The 22,342-nt window shown below is 35.1% G+C and overlaps 1 protein-coding gene across 1 annotated transcript in view; it reads right to left on the reverse strand.

The window, feature by feature from the left end:
• Window positions 1-7,817: 7,817 nt before the first annotated feature.
• SGPP2 (sphingosine-1-phosphate phosphatase 2) overlaps window positions 7,818-22,342 on the reverse strand; it is a 124,596-nt gene continuing 110,071 nt past the window's right edge. The window contains exon 5 of the mRNA XM_051983465.1: window positions 7,818-12,231. Coding sequence (XP_051839425.1) covers window positions 11,686-12,231 — 546 coding nt within the window. The 3' untranslated portion in view covers window positions 7,818-11,685. The remainder of the gene's footprint in view (window positions 12,232-22,342) is intronic.

The raw sequence follows: 22,342 nt of genomic DNA on the forward strand, positions 1-22,342 counted from the left end.
ACTAGTATGATCCCCATTTTGCACTTGAGGAAACTGAGGCAGACTGGCTAAATGACTGGCCCAATAACACACAGTGAAATGCTTTCTTTGATCTGGTGACAGCAAGAATTAAAGAAAGAGCTGCTTCCCTGGGCTATTTACCCAATGGGTCTTCTCAGAGCTCTGCAGGTACTTGTGTCTGGTCACCCATGTAAGTGGCACTAATCCCACTGCCTCTCTGTTTCCATCCAACCTGTTAGGACCTTGGTGCCCTCAGATGCAGTTGACCCATGCACATTAACTGAGCAAAAAGGCCCCAGATTACTAAAGCATTGGACAAATATGAAATCCTCAGTTTTACAATCACATACTAATCTATAAAGATCTCAAATCACTTCTTATGGATGAAAGTTCTCATGAGGAAGTAGGGTATCAGTCATTCCTTAATTGCTAAATGGTCAAAAGAGATGAACAGATAATATTCAAAGGAAGAAATTCAGGCTATCAACAGTCAAAAATACTCCAATAATTAGCAAGATTATTAGATATAATAATAATAAATATATTTAATATGATAATAAATAATTGGAATTTATATAGTGCTTTAAGATTTGCAGAGCACTTTAAAGATTTTTTTTCTTACAAGTTTGGTAGGTAGGGACTATTCTTCTCATTTTACAGTAGAGGAATCTAAGATATTCAGATTAAGTGACTTGCCCAGGGTCACACAACAACTATGTGTGAGACTGAATCTTAACTCATGTCTTCAGACTCCATGTACAGTGTTCTTCCAATTGCTTCACCTAGCAGCCTAATTGGAGAAGTGCAAATCAAAGCAACCCTGGGAAGAGAGGGGGCACATGGGAGAAAGAGAAAATAATTCCTAATTAATTGAGGGGGAAAAAAATAACTTGGAAAAACTAGTGGGTTACCTATAACTTACAGTCATGATAAGCCAGCTACAAGCTATTAAACACCAAAGCCAGCTGTACTAGAAAGCAGTTCCTTAACAGAACTCACTCATCTACGTTTGCACATGAAGCTCCTAAGTGACAAGTGGGTTGAATGCCAAGGCAGTTGGCATTCATATAAAAATTGAAGGGTGCTGAGCTCACTGCCACAACTACTTATGGGAACAACGCCCTGAGGCACATGATCACAATTAGGGCTGAGAATAGCTGCCCTCAATGAGAAAAGACAGAAGGAGAAAGCCAAGTGACTCTTATTGAATCAATAACTGGGAGCTAAAGGAAGATGGCACAGTAGCCTTGGAGTTTGTCTTGATTTGAGCTGAGGGTTGTGTTGTGTTTCAGAGTCACATTTTGCTTTCTAAGAGGCAGAAGTGATCATCTGAAAAACTTGATTGATGAATAGCCACTTTTTTTTTTTTTTAAAGAACCTACTTTTAATGCAGGAACTCCACTGGACAGTGGAGGCACAAAAGGCAAAAATTAAAAAAGTCCTTGCCCAAAATACTTAACATTCTATTGCTGGAAAAGGTGTCACAGAAGGGAAGCTTAGCAACATCATGTCTGCTCATAGAATCTACTTTTTTTCATTTATTTGCCTAAGCTGACACTGTATGAAACAAAATCCATATTTTTTTTCTCTCTAGCAGATGAACATTTAACTTTATTTTGCCTCTCATTAAGAAATTCAGCAACATAAGATTTTGCCTCTTTTTAAAAAAATCTGAAAAAAGCATCCTTCTCTTCTTAATCTTTCCCCCAAATCAGGCAGAATTGTCAGAAACCTAATGGAATATACCTTTCTCCTTCAAGAACATGGGTGAAGGGGAAAGAGTAAATAACAGAGAGTTTTCTATTCATTGTCACAAATTATAGCTAGATAGGAGTTCTTGTTTAATTTTTTTCTCACAAGCATTCAATATGAGCGTTTTTCCACTCAGAAATGGCTAATATGTAAAGGAGTGGAAGTATAACATATGACATCTGAGGCATTAAGATCTTAGAACTTGCCAAACCTGGATATATAACAGAATAAACAGAAAATGCTACCCTGTTCTTTGTCTGTTTGATGCAATTACTTTAATGTTGGGAAGCTTCTCCCATGGCAAGTATCATAATTCTGTTTCTTAAAGAATAAAAACGGGACTATAAATATAACATACAAATAAGCCATGGTTTGGGGACTAAGGGAAATCAATATGTGGAATCATCCAAATATTTTGGTTCTTACAGACAGACAACTTTAAAATGATCAGAATTGGAGAGGGTCAATTGTTCAAAGTTTTCTCAACAAGGGGACTTTTGTGTGGAGAGAATAAGTTTGTGGAATGACACTAGGAGGAAGAGTATTTTGAGAAATGAATGGATAAAGATTGGACCAGTAACAATTCAAAAAATATCAATCAAACAGTTGCCTTGCGCAAAGCTCTGTGAACGGTACTGGAGATAAAAAGGCCAAACCAAAATAATCTCTGCCATCAAGGAGTTTAGATTCTAATTGAAAAGTGGGCAGATTAGACAATCATGGGTCCATATAATAATGCAGACTGAGAAAGGATAGGGAGAAAGTAAAATGTGTTCTGGGTATATTTGAAATGGGAGAGATCACTGAGCTGAGAATGGAAGGGAATCAGAAAAGGCATGAACATTGAAGGAAGATAAAGATTGTGAAAGACAATGAGGAAGAAGAAAATTCTAAACATAAAAGGTGACATACAAGTGCATGGTTAAAGATGGACTGTCATATTCAGACAGCAGGTATTAAATAGATCAGCTTGGCTGGAATGCTGTGACATAAAGCTGGAAAGGTAGATTAGAGCCAAATTGTTTGCGTCTTTTCCAGAGACACTGTGAGGAGGAAACTTCTGTGTGGGGGAAGGACATGAACATTTATATGGCTGGAGATTTATCTTATGAGAAATAATATAAATGAAGAAGTTCATTAGTGAAATGTCTTGGAGGTCTCTTGAGTTTGAGCTCAGTGTTATATGAAAAAAAGCACTAAAAATATTTGAGTAAGGGATCAACTTTATGAAAGCAGTATAAGGAACTCAGTATAAGATGAATTGGAGAAGATAGCCATTGGACAAAATGAATTAAGTATAAGGTCATTCAGGTGGCATTTGTAGAAATGAGAAAAGAGGATCAGATTCAAGAGACATTCAAGAAAATAAGAGAATTGGAGTGAGGTGAAATATCAAACATTTGGGTTAGGAAGTTAAAAATTTTTTTAAAAAATTATTCCAAAGTTTTCCCTTTGTTCCTTTTCTTGGAGAAGGAACTGGGAGAGTAGTATTTCCATTGATGTCTATGGAGAAATTCAGAAAGTTTCTACAATAAATGGTTGTATTAATGCACATTTTCTATTTGCAAAATTGTTTGTAAAAGGAAAAAAAAAGCTTCACTTTTAAGGATGCTAAATTTTAGCTAAAGAGGTTCTACAAAAAAAATCAGAAGATCCCAATGGACTCAATGACAACGATTCATAATTAGCTAGTATTGGTTTCATTATTGGTTCACTTAGGCTTAAATAGAAGTTTGTGATATTTACACATGGTCTCCTTCAAACTATATTGATGTTCTTCTGTCTTAGAAGTAGATATACAAGTTTCTGCATATTGATCATAGCATAACTACTCATATTCTCTCTCCATCACAAAGAAATTTCTTCCTAAATACTTCAAGATGGATTTCCTAAAAACACAAAATGGAAGCACAGAGCCTAGTATGAAGGTCCTTCCCTAGTGGATTATTTTCAATGCTTGCATGGACACCAAAGTCCTGAGGAGATAAGTGAAAAAAAGAATATTAAAATAAAGTGGAAACTAATGCAAACAAGTACCATTTTCTAGTTTCTTTTTCCCTCAGCAGACCTGAAGATTTGCTAAAAATATTTGCATTTGACTCACTTGTTCTATAAATGAGTTTATAGAAGTATTGTATTCAATCAAAGACAGCTAGAAATCTAGTCCTTTCCTCTTATTCACTGAATTTTATAGTAGCTTGTCTGTCTTGTCATTTGTCACAGACAAAATTCCTCTAGCCAAAGGGTCTTAATTAGCTCATAGTTGTTTACCCCACTAGTGAGTATCCTAATTCTTTCACTCAGTCACCAAGTCATTAGACTCTTGCTATGGGAGATTGGAAGCTCGATTTCCAGAAGTGAGTAAAAAGTTGACTAGAAGTAAACTCCCAAATTCATAATTTTAGTGCTTGAAAGTGACCTTTCACACCCCTCTTCCACCTATTTTACAGAAATGAAACAGAAGCCCTCTTGAGCCTGAATGTACTTGTCTAAGTATACTGCTACCATAACAGGAGAGCAAGGGGGAGCCCAATGGATCTGTGATGTGTAATTCCAAAGCCCACACTATTGATTTTCTTGGCTGTTTTTTTGGCACATCAATTATAGAGAAGGGAATCAAAAACAAATGTAACAACAGAATAATTTATCTGGACACAATTTTTTTTCATATAACTGTAATATAAGGCAATAAGCAAACCTGATGGTCAAATCCTATTTGCTTTTTTTGTATGGCTCCTGAATTAAGAGAATATATAAAAAACTGTCAGTTTGCCAATCTTTCGTCTATATAATTGCTTTTAGGTTCACAGATTTAGAATTTAGGAAATTGGTCAAACAATATAGAGTTCTGGGCTTGGAATCAGGAAAGTGAATTAAATCTAGCCTCAGACACTATGTGAGCCTGTCTCAAATACTGTTTGCCTGTAAACTGTAAAATGGGGATAATAACAGCACCTTCCTCATACTTAGCACTGTACCTGGAACATAGTAGGTACTATCTAAGTACTCTCCCCTCCCCCTATTTAGAATTTAGAGGCAATTTAATGAAACTGAGACCTAATGATAATAAGTGAACCCAGATACGATGTGAACAAACTAGGATTCAAATCTCAGGGAACCGCTCTAAATCCAGCCTTCTTTCTACTATATCATGCTGTCTCTCTGCATATCATATCAATTTGATACCCTAATTCATTTCCCTTAAGGACTCATTTTATAAAACAGATCAGTGTGCTCTACTTTAAGGAAATCCATTACACACAAATATGGAATAGCTAAGTTAGCAGGGGGTTGCTCCCATTAAAAACAGCATTATTTGCATTGTTGGTGGAGTTGTGAATGGATCCAACCATTCTGCGGAGCAATTTGGAATTATGCTCAAAAAGTAATCAAACTGTGCATACCCTTTGATCCAGAAGTGTTTCTACTGGGCTTATACCCCAAAGAGATACTAAAGAAGGGAAAGGGACCTGTATGTGCCAAAATGTTTGTAGCAGCCCTGTTTGTAATGGCCAGAAACTGGAAAATGAATGGATGCCCATCAATTGGAGAATGGCTGGGTAAATTGTGGTATATGAATGTTATGGAATATTATTGCTCTGTAAGAAATGACCAGCAGGATGAGTCTTACACGAACTGATGCTAAGTGAAGTGAGCAGGACCAGGAGATCATTATATACTCCAACAACAATAGCATATGATGATCAATTTTGATGGACATGGCCATCTCCAGCAATGAGATGAACCAAATCAGTTCCAATAGAGCAGTAATGAACTAAACCAGCTACACCCAGCAAAAGAACTCTGGGAGATAACATGAACCACTACATAGAATTGCCAATCCCTCTATTTTTGTCTGCCTGCATTTTTGCTTTCCTTCACAGGTTAATTGTACACTATTTCAAAATCTGATTCTTTTTGTACAGCAAAGTAACTGTATGGACATGCATACATATATTGTATTTAACTTATACTTTAACATATTTAACATATATTGGTCTACCTGCCATCGGGGGGGAAGGGATGGGGGGAAGGAGGAGAAAAGTTGGAACAGAAGGTTTTGCAAGGGTCAATCCTGAAAAATTAGCTTTCCATATATCTTGTAAATAAAAAGCTATAATAAAAAAATAAAAAAAAAAGAAGAAAAAAAGCTAGGATACACAAAAAAGAAAATAAAAAGCATTAATAAAATAAATATATAAAATAGTGTGTTAGCCACCACTTATATGCTTATTTACTAAGCACTATGTGCCAAGCACTATACTAAATGCTAAGGATGCAAAGAAAGGCAAAATTCCCCAACTTCAAAGGCTTACATTCTAATAATGTCACTACTTAGGAAATATTCAAGACACAGAGAATGTAGCTGGATGGTGTTCTCAAAGAGCAGCTGCGGGCTTCCTACAGAAAGTAGGATTGGAGTTGAATCTTGAAGAAGCTAGAAAAACTAGGAGGTGAAGGTGAGAAAGGCTAGCATTCTAAGTGTGAGGGTAAGCAGAGAGATTGAAGATGGGGTGTTAGTTGCCGGTGTAGCTAGACTCTAGAAAGAATGGAGAAGCATTAAAGCATTAAAAGACTGAAAAGGTTGGAAGAAATCTGGTTATGAGGGACTTTAAATACCAAATGAAGGGTTTGATCCTGAAGGGAGTAGAAAGCTATTGGGGTGAAGGATGAGAGGAAGAAATAGAATATCATATTCCGATTCAGTCCAATTGATCAGTGATGAACAGAACCAGCTACACCCAGCAAAAGAACACTGGGAAATGAGTATGTACTGCTTGCATTTTTGTTTTTCTTCCCAGATTATTTTTACCTTTCCAAATCCGATTTTTCTTGTGCAGCGAGAGAACTGTATAAATATGTACACATTTATTGTATTTAAGATATACTTTAACATGTTTAACATGTATGAGACTGCCTGCCATCTAGGGGAGGGAGTGGAGGGAAAGAGGGGAAAAGTTGGAACAGAAGTGAGTGCAAGGGTCAATATTCAAAAATTACCCATGCATATGTTCTGTCAATAAAAAGCTATAATAAAAAAAAAGAAATAGAATATCATAGGACCAAGCCTATATTTGGTTTTTTAAAATCTTCATAATAGCTTTTTCTTTTTCCAAATACATGCAAAGATAGTTTTCAACATTCACCTTTGCCAAACCTTGTGTTCTAAATTTTTCTCTCTCCCATCCCCTAGAGAGCAGGCAACCCAATACCAGCTAAACATGTATAGTTCTTCTAAACATATTTCCTTATTCATCATCAACCTATACCTTGGAAAAATCACCTTTGCAGTTATAGATAAATTTGACTTTCTGTGACCCCAGTCAGAATTTTCTTGGAAAAGATACTGGAGTGGTTTGTCGTTTCCTTCTCCAACTCATTTTATTGATGAGGAAACTGAGGTGAAGTGACTTGCTCAGAGTCACACAGCTAGTAAGAGTCTGAGGTGAGATTTGAGCTTGGGAAGATGAGCCTTCCTGATTCCCAGCATGATACTCTCTTCACTGGGTTCAAACGGAGCTATCATATTACTAGCTATGTGATCCTGAACAAATCACTTAGTCTTGTCTGCCTTAGCTGCAACTGCCTGCAACTCTAAATCTCTAATTCTAAATTATGATCTTTGAAGATGAGGGAAGGAAGGAGAGTTTGTTTTTCCTCTCTCTGTTTTCCCCTTGAATTGACTCACTTAATAGCTAAGTGATTACTGTTTTTCCTCTTTAATCTGATTTTTCTTGTGCAGCATAATAATTGTGGAAATAGGTAAAGAAGAATTGCATATGTTTAACCTATATTGGATTACTTGCTATCTAGGGGAAGGGTGAAGGAAAGGGAGGGAGAAAAATTCCCTTGCAAGGGTGAATGTTGAAAATGATCCATGCATATGTTATGAAAATAAAAAAAGCTTTAATAAAAAAAAATATAGTTAAGTGATTATACCTGGCCACTGTGCCTATCTCAAGTAAAAACTTCAGGTGTACAGCCAGGAGACCCAAGTTTGTTTTGGTCTCAGTCCTAAAGAACCCCCAGAAAAGTCAGTCTATAAAAATTAAGTAGTCAGAACACAGGCTTTCAAAAACATTTAATATGCAGTCATGGGTCAAACAAGCAAGATTCTTTTTTTTCTTGGAAAAAAAATACAATTTACATGCAGTATATAAACAACCAGATGAACGTCTTACAAAGACAGAGGCAAAGCATTCACTAAATAAGCCTGTTCTGGTTATGTTTATGGAGGCAGACTGTCATCTTCAAGTGAAATTCCCAGCCTCAGCCCTAAGTTGAGAGCTTGGAAGTTGGTTTGGAACGCAATGGGGAGCGGCTTCTTCAGGGCCTACTTGAGCAAAAGCCTTTGAAAGTCATTTGCCGGCTCTGTTTATTCCCTTTCCAGGACTCTGTCTTGGTTCAAGATGTTGAATAAACGTAACAAGAAATGACATGTTGGATGCTAGGAGGTCCCCAGAACCTGGAGATGGATTGGAAGGAGCCCTAACTCAGGGAAGGAAGAGGAAAGAGATAGCTGGGAAACTGTGCAAGGAGACAGATTTGCAGGGAACTTGGTATTCAGGTCCTGCAAAAAGTGGTTAAAATTTTAAAACCTTGGCCAAGGCTGGACTTAAAGCCAAGTAAGACTCACCAGCAGGGGACGTGCTGCCATCAGAAAGAAAATGGCAGCCTTGAAGAGAAGGAGACCTTAGATTCTCCCCACCCCCAGTAGAGAGGGTTTTGTTGTTTTAAAGAGGTAAAACCTCTCTCAGAAGAGATTAATTGGAGGGCTTAAAAGGCTCTAGCATCCCCAAAGCAGATTGGATCAGATGACCTGAGGGATCCTTTGTAACCCCTGCAGTCTCCAATTTTAGGCAACTGGGAGAAGAGATTAAATAATAGAGGGATGAAAATTGACTCTTAAATGAGAACCCAGGTCCATTATTAAATATTTATTAAAAGTGATCTTTGGGGCAAGACACTTTTTATAAGGATTACCATAACCCTTGCTGCAGCAAATAAAATATGACCCATTTACTAAGCACATGTGTATACAAAGCAAACAGTTACCTTTAGATTTTTCACATTATAGCAACTAAAAACGAAACGTTTAATGAAAATGAGAATATATATCATTTTGTTTATATACTTTGCATTTACTTATTTCTGTGTTCTCATAACCCCTAAACAGAACAGAAACTTCTGAAAGGCAGGGATTTTTTTTTTTTTCTGATTGTTAACATTTATAGAGCACTTTAAGGTTTGCATAGTATTTGCATATATTATCTCATATGATTTTTGTCTTTGTTTTCCAAATGTCCAGCCACATGCCCCTGCACATTATTTGGATGAGTAGAATTTATTGCTTTCTTCTGTCAATACATTTTAGAAAGCTGTATGTGAGGGGGAAAAACACTTTGGTAGCAAAATACATGTTTACTTTCTATTAATTAACTTTGGGCACCTTCATAAGTCAAAATAAATATTGCACAGTATTATCTTTAATTTTTTTAGCTAAAGAAAATCATCCTTACATATGTTTTATAAATAAAAAAAAAAAAGAAATTCAGCTGCAGAAGTCACACAACAATTAAATGGTAAATCTTGGGATAGAAGTACATGAGAATTAGGATTCTTGTGCTCTGTTGCTGCTGTTTTATTTTAGCATATAATTATCAAAATAGTTAAGTGGCAACTTACTTGCTCCTTCCTTTCTAATTACCAGAAATACATAAAAAACAACTCCCAGAAAAAAAGCTAAGAATTTTCCCTATGCTTTTATCTTAAGGAATCAGAGTATTCCACAAAACTCCAAAGAATGTTCCTCCAAGAGAATGAGAGTACTCACATTAGAAAAAGCTGATTGTCAGTTTTCAGATAATTTTAAGTATTTTATGGTGAATTTGAATAAGATTGTAACTTAAACACAGGCTATATCCTTAAATGTATTATTTTTAAAGAAAAAAATTTGCATGTGTTTACATAAGTACTTAAAAATAACAGCAATAAAGATTTCATTCAGGTTTTCTATAAGCCAGGTAGGGAATAAAGTCAATTCTACACTCAGCTCAATAGGATACCTGAGAATCTGTGCAAAGAGAGGATTAATTTAATTTTTTCCAATTTCATATATAAACAATTTTACCACTTTTTCTCCCAAAATTTTGATTTCCATATTCCTTCCCAACCCTGCCTTTAAGAAGGCAAGCATTTTAACATGCATTATAGATGTGTAGTTGAGACTGTCTAAATGTTTGAAAAAGAGAATGGAACTAACTTCCAGCAATAAAAGTGTGCATTACAACATGCTAGACTGAATGAAAACTTGTAGAAGAATGGGGCATGGGAAGATACACTATGGCCTCTGCAAAGCAGGTATTTTCTCATTTAAAAAAAAGCCAAAAATATAACATATACAATACATATTAAAATATATGTGTACATATGTGATCATAGATCCAAAACTGGAAGAGATCTCAGAGCATGTCTAGTCCAACTCTTATTTTAGAGGTAAGGAAACAGGCTCATGGTGGTTAAACAATGTGCCTAAGGTCATACAGGTAGCATTAGAATCAGAGGCAGGATTTAAATCCAGATATCCCAACTCCATAGCTAGTGTTTCATTTATCATAAACCCATTCATCCCTAACCCATCCATGTGTGCATGCACATTTTTTAAGTGATCAATTTTAGCTCTTTTTCAAGAGACAAGGAACTTCTAGCAGGGGAAAAGGTTTTTTTTTGTGTGTGTGTTTAGTGATTTTTCACCTACTAATAACCCTTTTTATGTTTTTATTTTGCTTTTCTGCAAAAATAATCTAAAGTCCTTCACAAGTTGTCCTGAAAGTAGTCCTGAGATAAGGAGAAAAGGTGAAGACAGAAGCAGGATATTAATCTCAGTCATTTAGTAAATGAGTGACCTTATTAGGACTAATGGTTCTGTTATCTGTTGAATGATAGCCAAATTTCTGCTCCATGCATAAATATATTAGTCCTAATTTGATAATTTAGAGACAACTAGTTAATCACACTCCTCAACCAACTGGAGTATTGTTTTCTGGAATTCATTGAAAGAAAGAACTATGTAAAGATGGATGCCCAAGTTCTATTTCAAAATGGATTTCTAAAAATTAAAAAAAATCATGATGTATGGAATCATAAAAAACAAAAAAACAGCCTGTCATATAAATGTGCTTTTACTAACTAGATATGGATCTTGCCAGTGACTGCATACTCAGACTTAATTTCTTCAAAGCTACAGACTTAATTTCTTCAAAGTCTGGTTTAATCATGGTGATTTTGTCACTGGCTTTGAAAAATGTCAAATGAGGCTATTGTAATTTCTTTGGAATGACAACCACTGCTACTTTATCCACAGAGTGCCTTTGGATGGGGTGCTACCATTTCACCCTAGCTGAAGTGGAGAATCTGGGTCAGTCTTTCTGGAAGTCATGAGGGCTAGAGGAATATCCCCTAGACTTCCCCCCATGCCAGCTAAATTTTCTAGGAACTAATCAAGTTTTGTGTAATCTTTCCTCACTTAAGAAATAGTATAAGTTCATTTTTCTGAAAAATAACAAAGGATTCTAAAAAAGAATAAAGTAAGATTAAATCTACATTTAGTTTAACTTTGGAATGAATCTAAAATGAAATTTATGAACTAGAAATTATGACTGATATTATTTTTTCTCATGCTATATCATCATTTACTTTGATTATTAGCCAAAAAAGAAAGGCACATGGCATACAGATATCTTTTTTTTTTTTTTTTTTTGGTTTTGTTTTCTTGGAAATGGTAGACATAGAGGAAGGAAGAGGCTGGCAGATTGACATTGGTGGTAATGGGTGGCAACAGTGGCAAAGATGATGACGTGATGGGTCTTCTCCATTATGTGGCCTTTCTAGGACTAAATTGTCTTTATGGGCTTTCTTTCAAGTGTACATTGCTCAAAGTAATCCCAAAAACTGGTGGAGCATCGGTACAAATACCGTAGCACAGATGCCAACTGAAGAATATGTTACAAATTTGTAGGGTACTTCAATTTCCAGTCTTCGTCTGGCTTCTTTATTCCGGGTGACCACCTTGAACCAAGAGTAAAGCACTTGCAGGGAAAGATTTTGCATCAGTTGACGGACCAAGAAAACCACCACAATTCCAACCATAAACTTGGTTAGTCCCAAGACTAGCATTTTGGTCGTGAGCGGTGGGATGCTTTGTATGGCAGACTCGGTGGGCTCAGATACCAACTTGAAAAAAGGATTGACCCAGAATCCAATGGTTCCTCCAGCTCCAGCTGCTAGAATCGTGGTCGTGTCTGCTCTGGTAGGAGTGTAGTTATCTGATACTGGGTAGTTGTAACATAAGAAGAAAGGCACTACAAGAATGCATATAGGGAAGAGCAGACTGGCAGACTCCAGGTGATCGATGAGGTTCCATGCCGGATAAGTGACGGCGATGAACAATCCACTAATCAGAATGCCACCGATCACATCCTGAAATAAAAATAAAATGAAAATGGAAGTGAATTAGCAGACGTGCAATACAGGTACAAGTCTGATGTACATGTTTTTCTGTCTTTTGGTTGCATAATTTAGAGGGAGGACAATGTCCTGGCGTCTAATTCATGCATAAATATAAACCACATAGAAAAGAAGCTGCATGATTTCATCCTCTGCTACAAAACGAAGTTCTGAAGTCATTCCAGGTTATATAAGTGGTTATACACTGAATTTTAAAGCTCAATTCTTCCCTTTTCATGTTTGCTTTGTTAGTAATAAGTTTACACACATCATGGCAGGTCTGGACACACACTTGCCAAATACTGCATCTCAAAAACTGGCACTAGCCATCTGATTTCACAGATTACTGAAAAAAGTGATTAAGGAACCATTCAGGAACAGAAAGAGAAGCCAACTCAGAGGTCCTCAATAATTCAAATGTAATGAATGAGGTTGTTTTAAGGACTTTACTAGATCAGTCCCCAAGCCAACTGCCTCTACAAATCCCTCTGTTACATGGCTTTATACCATGGACATCAGGTTATCATGATTTCTAGGCAATCAAAAATAATTCCTTATCAGAAAAAGATTACAATGTCCTGAGCTAGTTGGGTATTTGTTTGACATTATTACCAAACAAGAGAATATTTTTTGCTTTGACTATCTTTTTAACAAAGTTACCTACTTTTAATACATTATTTCTTTATACTGTTATTTAATATTGCCTTAACAAGTCCATTATTCATCTCTTATTTGTTCCCTATCATAGAACTCATAGGTAATATAGTTCCTAAATGATGTGTCTGTATTCCTCCTCCTCTCTGTTTCTACCTGTCTGATTCTGTTCTCTCTGTCATAGGTAAGAGTTTCCTAACTGATGTGTCTATATTTCTCCCCTTCCTCTTTCTGTTTCTATCTCTGTCTTTCTGTCTTTATTTTCTCTCTCCCTCCCCTCTCTGTCTCTGTCTCTCTGTTTCTGTCTGTCTCTCTGTCTCTTCCTCCTTCTCTTCTTTTTCCCCCTTCCCCGCCTCTTCCTTTACTTTCCCCTAAACCTCTCCTGGATTATCTATTCTTTACCTCAGAGCAGGGGTTATTAACCATTTTGTGTCATGGCCCTCTAAAAAGTCCACAAACTCCAGGTTAAGAATTCTTGCCTTAGAGTATCTCTGTTCTCTCCACTTTAGTTTCTTCACCCATCCTCTCCTCCTTTCTTCTTGACTCAAAGGAAGGGTATCTTCTGTTCATCTTCAAAGTTAAAGCCTTTACCTGTGGCCTTTTCCCAGTTCTTAATTCTCTTGATCTCTTCATAGCTTTTGATATTTTTGACACCTCTCCTCTTCCTGGATCATCTCTCTTTTTTTGGCTTTCATATTGTTCTCTCCTACTTCTTCTACCTGTCTGATTGCTCTTCAGTCACGTTTGCTGTATCATCCATGTATTGCTCCAACTCTAGGTAGTTTTTATGCTAAGATTTTGTGCTGACCCCTTTTCTCTCTCTAAGCCTTCTCTCTTACCAGTATCTTTGGCTTCTATGAGTTCAATGGTCAGATTTTTGCAGGTGACTCTTAAACTTATACATCCACTTTAATCTCTCCCTACCACCCAGTCCTGTATTACCAACTGCCTGCTGGATGACCCTAGGTACCTCAAACTTACCATGTCAAAAATAAAACTCATTATCTTTGTCTCATAAACCCATTCTACTCCAAACTTCCCTACTTCTGTGGAGGACGGCACTATCTTTTCACTCACTCAGTCTTGTAAACTCAAAGTCATCCTTGACTTTTTTACTCATCTCCCATATCTATTCCCTGACCAACTCATCAATTCTGCCTCCAGAATCTCTTCTATTTATTCTCTCTCTTTACTCATATGGTTCTCATCACTTTTTACTTGGACTGCTACTTGATTGGTATCCCTCCATCCAGCCTTCTCCTCTTCAACTCATCCTCTTTCTAGATCATAGAGCTCACCATAGACTTTCCTGCTAAAAACTTCTTCACAGATAATAGGTTGTTCAATGATGGATGATCCAGGATATCAGAGTCCTGGATGACTTGTGTTTGCATGAGGACTGTATTAGAAAACCTTTACTTGCAGGGAGATAAAAGAAAAGGAGCTGTATGGGAAAAAGGAATAAAAAGTAGAACTCCCAGAGCCATGGAAACAAACCGAGGATTGGTTTGGCTATGGCTGACTCAGGGAATCAAAGAGAGATGCATGAAATCATGCTGCCGTATTGTCCTACCTACATCAGCTTTCTTCCCTAGAATTACCTTCCATCAACTCCATATGTATCTTGTACAGACTAGCATGGAGACTTGCTCTTTGAGAGAGGGAATTCCTTGAGGGCAGAGACTGTTGATGTATTTCTTTTTATTCCTAGCACTTACCATCATGTCTGGCAGACAGTAAGTGCTTAATAAAGGCTCCTTGACTGATTGTCCTTGAATCCTGGAATCCTAATGAACCAAGAGCTAAGCTGAGAGACTTCTGGTAGCCAGGGGGGTACAATGCATAGAGCTCTGGACCTGGTGTCAAAAAGACTTGAGTCTAAATCTGGCCTCAGATACTGTCTAGATGTGGGATCCTGGGCAAGTCACAACTGCTATCTGCCTCAGTTTTCTCATCTCTAAAATGGAGATAACAGTATCTACTTTCTAGGGTTATTAAGATCAAATGAGATAATGTTTAAAAGTGCCTTGAAAACTTTAAAGCACTTATAAATTATAGCTATTATTAATAATTATTATTATTCATCTTCCAATCTGTCCCTAGAAACTTTTGTAGAATTTTATGAGGGAATGGGCATTGACTAAGCTTTTACTACTGGGGTATAAATTCTGAACGCAATTTCTTATACCACAATAGTATCTCTCTACATTCACAGATCAGAATTTTTTTCCTCTCCTAAATTAGATGCCACTTTAGTGGCAGTGAGATGGCACAGTGAATAGAGTGACAGACCTGAAGTCAAGAAAATCACATCTAGCCACAGACACTTAATTGTGTGATTTGGGGCAGATCAATTAACTTTGATGTGCCTGAATTTCCTCATCTATAAAATGGGGGTAATTGTAGCATGGACCTCCCACAGTTCTTATAAGGATCATGTCATGTACCTATTTGTATTCGTAGTTGTAAAGAGATTACTAAGTGCCTGATATAGCCTAACCACTTGAATTAATCCTTCCTTTTCTTTTTTGCTTTCTTCTCTCCCTCCTTCCTTATTTTCCTCCTTTCCTCCCTCACTCCTTTACCTTCCAGTTCTTTGCTACAACAAAATGTGCTGCTATAAATATCTTTGTACTCATGGGTCCTTTCCTTCAATCTCCAACTTCTTCAACCATGACCAATATATGTTGATAAAATGGAAGATCTTTGAGGTCTTGCAGAGACTGTTTCACTTTTGTCTGTATTAAGTGCCTAGTCCAGTATCCGGCATAGAGAAGACAATTAGGAAATAGCTTTTTTTTTTTTTTTTTTTTTTTTTTTTTGCTGAGGCAATTAGGGTTTAAGTGACTTGCCCAGGGTCACACAGCTAGGAAGTGTTAAGTGTCTAAGAACAGATCTGAACTCAGGGCTGGTGCTCTATCCACTGTGCCACCTAGCTGCCCCTAGGAAATAGCATTTCATTGACAGACTACATATTTCTTACAAGAAAGAATTTCTATTTGGAGGACTGGTAGTAGATTAAAGAGTAGTAATAGCTATATCCCTCCTCTTAAAATAATACCAAAAAATTTTTTTAAAAACCACCGGAAAAAAAGTACCCAAATGTAGGTACAGACATAAGGGTTAAAAGCAAATAAAACAAGTCAGTTAAATTAAATTTAATCTGTTAAAAATATTATTTCTTTAAAACTAAATATGTAATAGTGGTTTATTATATAATCACAAATAATTTATTGATTGTTAAATTTACAATGAAAAAGAAAAAAATTTAAATTACTGTATCCCCCATTTACTATGCTGAGGGGATTAGTGGGGAAATCAGACTCTAATTTCATTAGAGCCTATAAAAAGGATCCATATACTGAGTAAAAGGGCAGAGAATGATTCCACAGATTATCTCATCATTTGCATTATTTTTGTATCATAATTAAATAATTAAATGTTTTTGCTATTGGATTTGTTTTTTACAGAGAATAGAACTGTATAAATAGAAAATATTATATTGATAGTGGGATGGACTATCATAATTAAAGGTGATAACTTAAATAAATCTACGTAAATCTCCATTTTATTACTTCTATCAACAAATGAGGCTACACTGAAGTAATATACATATTTCTATATGTAAATTAAATGAAGTCATATCTAATAAATAGAGATTCAATTAAGAAAATTTCCTATAACAACATTAAGAACTTCCTAAAAGTTCTTTTTAGACTTAAAGTTTACCTTTTGAAAGCTTGAATTACTTTTTACCTAAAACTTTTAAACCACAAAACCAAAAAATTTTTAAAACATGTCTGTTATTTCAATTTTCTAAGAGGAAATGACTAGAATATTTCTTTCCATCTCTGAATTGCCCCAACATGATTATGATATGAATAATCTTGGAAATGTCGGGAGTAGAATGAAAAGTATTTGAGTGAGATGCATAAAAAAATCATAGTTACAAAGAATGTTTTATTGGCTGGGATGATAGAGAATAACAAATAATCATGGTAGAAGCATGGAGCTATTATGACTAGAATTCTTGTCTTAATGGTCAAATTTAATTTTTTTAATATATGGGGAAAGGATTTAATGAAAAAACATGAAAAATGTCATTCTAAAAAAAAAGAAAGGATAATGATGTACGAGAAGATGAGGAGGAGAAATTAGGGCAGCCAATGACAAGAATGATTGAAGAATAAGGGTGCTTCACTCGTACAATTATGAACAATTCTTTGTCCATCAGAAAGAACATAGAAATAATGCTAATACACAATTAGGATATCTGAAAAAGTTAAAAATAAAGAGCAGCCTGAGTCTTTCCCATTTTTTAGGAAAAAATACAAATAAAAAATGTAACATGAGAACCAAAACCATATTCACCATTTTACCATAACCCAGGGAATATTTTAAAAAAGGAGTGGCCATGAATTTCAGGGAATTACTACTGCAAATATGCTCTTAAAATCAGTCATCTTTGAATTCATGTTACAGTATTAAATAACATTATCTTCAAGTTTATAAAACATCATGATGAAGCTAGTATTTCTCAAAGTTAAAAAGAGTAAGGAAACAGTGAACTTTTACTTATATGTTAGCTTTAAATAAAAAGTTATTTGAAAGGAAAGGCTTATTCTGTTTCCTTCACACAGAAGAGAGCAAGGAAAGGAAAGTTACACATTGGGATTATCACATGGATGAAGAAATCCAAAGCACCATTATGAATTCTAAGTGGAAAGTTTCAGAATCTCTAAATGCATGTTGCATTTTCATGCAAGATCAGAGCCTATCCTGGAGGAGCCTTGACTCAAATTCTAGCCATGTTTGCAAGGATACTTCTTAGTGTGGTAAATTTACATTTTATCTCTAAGCATCTTCAATGGAGTATGCTACAGAGGAGCCCAACATAACACAAGGTTAGCTGGCTAGAAAGGAAAGAGAAAACCTATTCATTCAATTGTGAGTAAAGAATGCATTCAGATTGTTGAACTATTTATGCAGAAGACACAATGATCCGGGTCTTCCTCGCTTCCAGGCCCCCTGCTGAGAATGTGAACAGTCTTTTCTGCCCTTGGCTGCCTCCACCAGTCAACTGAAATTAGGAACAGAGATAAAACCAAGAGAAACGTCTTTCGTTGGTGGAGTAACTGCCTTTGTCATGCTCATTTGATAATTTTTTTTTTACTCCTAGATTATGCAGAGAAATAATTTATTAATTATGAATCATTCATGAACTGTACATGTTATTTTTCATATTGGCTTATGATTAGTTCTGTTTCTACTTAATAAACACATAAAAGTACATAAAAGCCAAATGAGGAAAAAGAAAACTACATTCATGAGTATGAACATAAATAACTTTAGTAAGAAACCTAGATGTGGTGTAATTAGCATACATAACAGGGAAACTGTTCCACAAATTCAAGAACTATTAAAAAACTACTGCTGTCCGCAAATGGCAAGAGATCAGTTACATAAAGGCAGTCAAGAAATAACTTGGTTAACTGGTGACAAGTTTAAGTCTCCTAATATGACAGAGTCTGTATAGAACAGGAATTCTTAACCTGGGGTTCACATGTGCTCAAAGGATCCATGGTTATATACTTCAGGAGGTTTGGAAACTTGGGGAAAAAAGAAATTACATCTATTTTCACTAACCTCCAATTGAAATTTAGCATTTTCTTCAATTATTTTTGAAGCTATTTAATTTTTTTTTAAATTTTCAAAATTACATTAGTTATTTGTAATATCCTTTTCTATTTAAATTTTAATTTCCAAATTCTCTCCTCACCCCCTCCCCCATTCACCGAGGAGACACGTAATATTACTATAATATATATGAAATCATGCAAAACCTAAATTTTTTTAGCCATATTTCACAAAAATCAAGAAAAATGAAAAAATGGGCAAGTTATACTTAAATTTGCACTCAGATCAGTTCTTTCTTTAGAAGTGGATAGCATTTTTTCATCGTGAGTCTTTTGGAATTGTCTTGGATCATTGTATTCATTAGAGTATCCAAGTCTTTCACACTTGATCATTATTATAACATTGCTGTTACTGTGCACAATGATCTCCCAGTTTTCTCACCTCATTTTGTATCATTAGTTCATACAGGTCGTACCATACTTTTCTGAAATCACCTCCTTCATCATTTCCCATAACATAATAGCACTCCATTACTATCATATGTTACAACTTGTTCAACCATTCCATAATTGATGATCCTCCCATTGATTTCCAATTCTTTGATATCACAAAAGGAACTTCTACAAATATTTTATATATGTAGGTTTTTTTTTCCTTTTCTTTGATCTCTGTGGGGTTCAGACCTAATTTTGGTATTGCTGGATCACAAGGTACACATAGTTTTATTGCCCTTGAGGCTAGTTCCAAATTGTTCTCCAGAATGGTTAGACTAGTTCATTACTCTACCTGATATATTTATTTTTCCTTCATCCCCTCCAAGTATAAAGTGGTATCTCAGAGTTGCTTTAATTTGCCTTTCTCTAATCAACAGTGATTTAGAGCATTTTTAGTTTTGTTTTCTTCTTCTGAAAATTCCCTGTTTATATTCTTTGACAATTTGTCAATTAGGGAATAGCTCTTAATTTTATAAATTTGATTCAGTATTTGAAATTATTATTTTCTAGCCATTTGAAGTATGTTCTCTTTGACTTGGGAGTTCTGTAATTTGATTATAATATTCCTTGGAGTTTTCATTTAGGACCTCTTTCAAGAAGTAATCAATGGGTTCTTTCAATTTCTATTTTATCCTCTGGATCTAAGATATCCAGGCAATTTTTCTTGAAAATAACTTGAAATATGATATCCAGGCTCTTTGATCATGGCTTTCAGATAGTCCAATAATTTTTAAATTCTCTCTCCTGGATTTCTTTTCTAAATCAGTTTTTTTCCAATGAAATACTTTCTATTTTCTTCTTTTTTTTCATTCTTTTGATTTTGTTTCTTTTTTCTTATTTTTTTTAGTATTTTATTTTTCTCCAATAGATTCTTTCCATTTTCTTCTATTTTTTCATTCCTTTGACTTTGATTGTTTCTTTTTGCTTATTTTTTTGCCATGTAAAAACAATTTTTAATATTTGTTTTTTAAAACTCTGAGTTTTGAATTCTCTCCTTTTCTCCCCTCTATGCCCCCTTCATTTAGAAGACAAGCAATTTGATATAGCTTATACATTGTGTAGTCATGCAAAATATATTTCCTTATTAATCATGTTGTAAAAGGAAAGGTATAGACAATAACAACAATAATCAAAAAGCTTCAAGTTAAATAAAGAACATAAAAAACTATGCTTCAATCTGTATTTGGACATCATTAGTTCTTTCTCTGGGGATAGATAGCATTTCTAATTCATAAGTATTTCAGAGTTGTCTGAGATCATTGTATTGCTGAAAGTAAGTCTTTCACAGATGATGATTTTACAATATTGCTACTGCTTTATACACAGTATATATCACTTTGAATCAGCTTCTGTAAGTCTTTCTAGAACATATATATATATATATATACACATATATATATATATATATATATATATATATATATATATATATTATATATATATATATTACTGAGGCAATTGGGGTTAAGTGACTTACATAGGGTCACACAGCTAGGAAGTATTAAATATCTGAGACTGGATTTGAACTCAGGTCCTCCTGACTTCAGAGCCAACACTCTATCCATCTAGCTGCCCCCCTTTCCAGGATTTTCTGAGAGCATTCCATTCATCATTTTTTGTAGCACAAAAATATCTCCAATCATATATCATAATTTATTCAGCTATTTCCCAATTGATAAACATCCCCTCAATTTCCAATTTTTTTGCCAACAAAAAAAAAAAAAAGCTGCTATAGATATTTTTGTACAGAATGGTCATTTTCCCTTTTTAAATTTTTTTTTTAAATATAGAGCTAGTAATAGCATTGCTAGATCCAAGAGTATGTAGGACTTTATAGCCCTTTGAGTATAGTTCCAAATTGCTCTATAGAATGGTTGAATCAAGTCACAACAGTGACTTGCACTAATGTACCAACAGTGCATTAATGTCTCATTTTTCCCACATTTCCTCCAACCTGTGTCATTTTCCTTTTCTGTTCTATTATCCAATTGAGTATATATGAGGTAGTACCTCCGAATTGTTTTAATTTGCATTTTCCCAATCAATAGTGATTTAGAGCATTCTTTTTTAAATATGGCTATAGACAGCTTTGTTAAATTTATCTGAAAACTTTTCATATATTTTGATCATTTTTCAATTGAGGAATAGCTCTTATTTTAGTGAATTTGATTCACTTCTCTATTTGTTTGAAAAATGAAGTTTTTATCAGAGAAACTTGCAAGAAAAAATTTTAGTTATGATTGCTAACTGTATTTCCCTCCAACCTACTTCTCCCTCTGTTTATTTTATTTTCTCTCTCCCTTCACCTTGTCCCCCCAATCAAAAGAATTTTGCTTCTGACTCCTTCTTCCTCAATCTGCCATTTTCTTACTCCCTTCTTCTCCTATTTTCCTGTAGGGTAAGATAGATTTCTATACCCAATTGAGTATGTATGCCACTCTCTCTTTGAGCCAATTCTGATGATAGTAAGGTTCATTCACTCCCTCTGACTTCCTTCATTTTCTCCTCCACTGTAAGTTTTTTCTTGCCTCTTATGTAAGATAATTTGCCCCATTCTGTCTTTTCTTTCCCTGAGAAATCCTAGTACATTGCTCTGTCACCCCTTAATTTTATTTTTCTAGAGATCATCCCTTCATATTCAACTCACACCTGTGCCCTCTGTCAATACATATTTCTTCTAATTGTCCCAATAATGAGAAAGTTCTTATGTGTTACAATTATCTTCCCATGTAGAAATGTAAACAGTTTAACCTGACTAATTTCTCTTTCCTGTTTGCTTTTTGTGCTTCTCGAGAGTCTTGTAATTTGAAATTCAAAATTTTTATTTAGCTCTAATCTTTTCATAAGGATGCTTGAAAGTTCTATATTTCATTGAATGCCCTCATTTCTCTCTTGAAGGATTATACTCAGTTTTGCTGGATAGGTAATTTCTGGGGTATAATCCTAGCTCCTTTGTCCTCTAGAATATTACATTCCAAGTCCTTTGATCTTTTACTATAAAAACTACTAAATCTTGTTATCCTTACTGTGACTCCACAATACTCGAATTGTTTCTTTCTAGCTGCTTGCAAGATTTTCTTCTTGATCTCTGCAATTTGACCATAATATTCCTTAGAGTTTCTATATTAGGATCTCTTTCAGGAGGTGATTAGTGGATTCTTTCAATTTCTATTCTGCTCTCTGGTTCCAGAATATCAGGACACTTTTCTTCAATAACTTCTTGAAAGATGTTTTTGAATTCTTTTTTTTTTGTTCATGGCTTTTTATGGATATTCCAATAATTTTTTGGTCCAATAATT

Source organism: Antechinus flavipes, chromosome 3 (genome assembly GCF_016432865.1).
Source record: "Antechinus flavipes isolate AdamAnt ecotype Samford, QLD, Australia chromosome 3, AdamAnt_v2, whole genome shotgun sequence".
In the NCBI taxonomy this organism is placed as follows: Eukaryota; Metazoa; Chordata; class Mammalia; order Dasyuromorphia; family Dasyuridae; genus Antechinus; species Antechinus flavipes.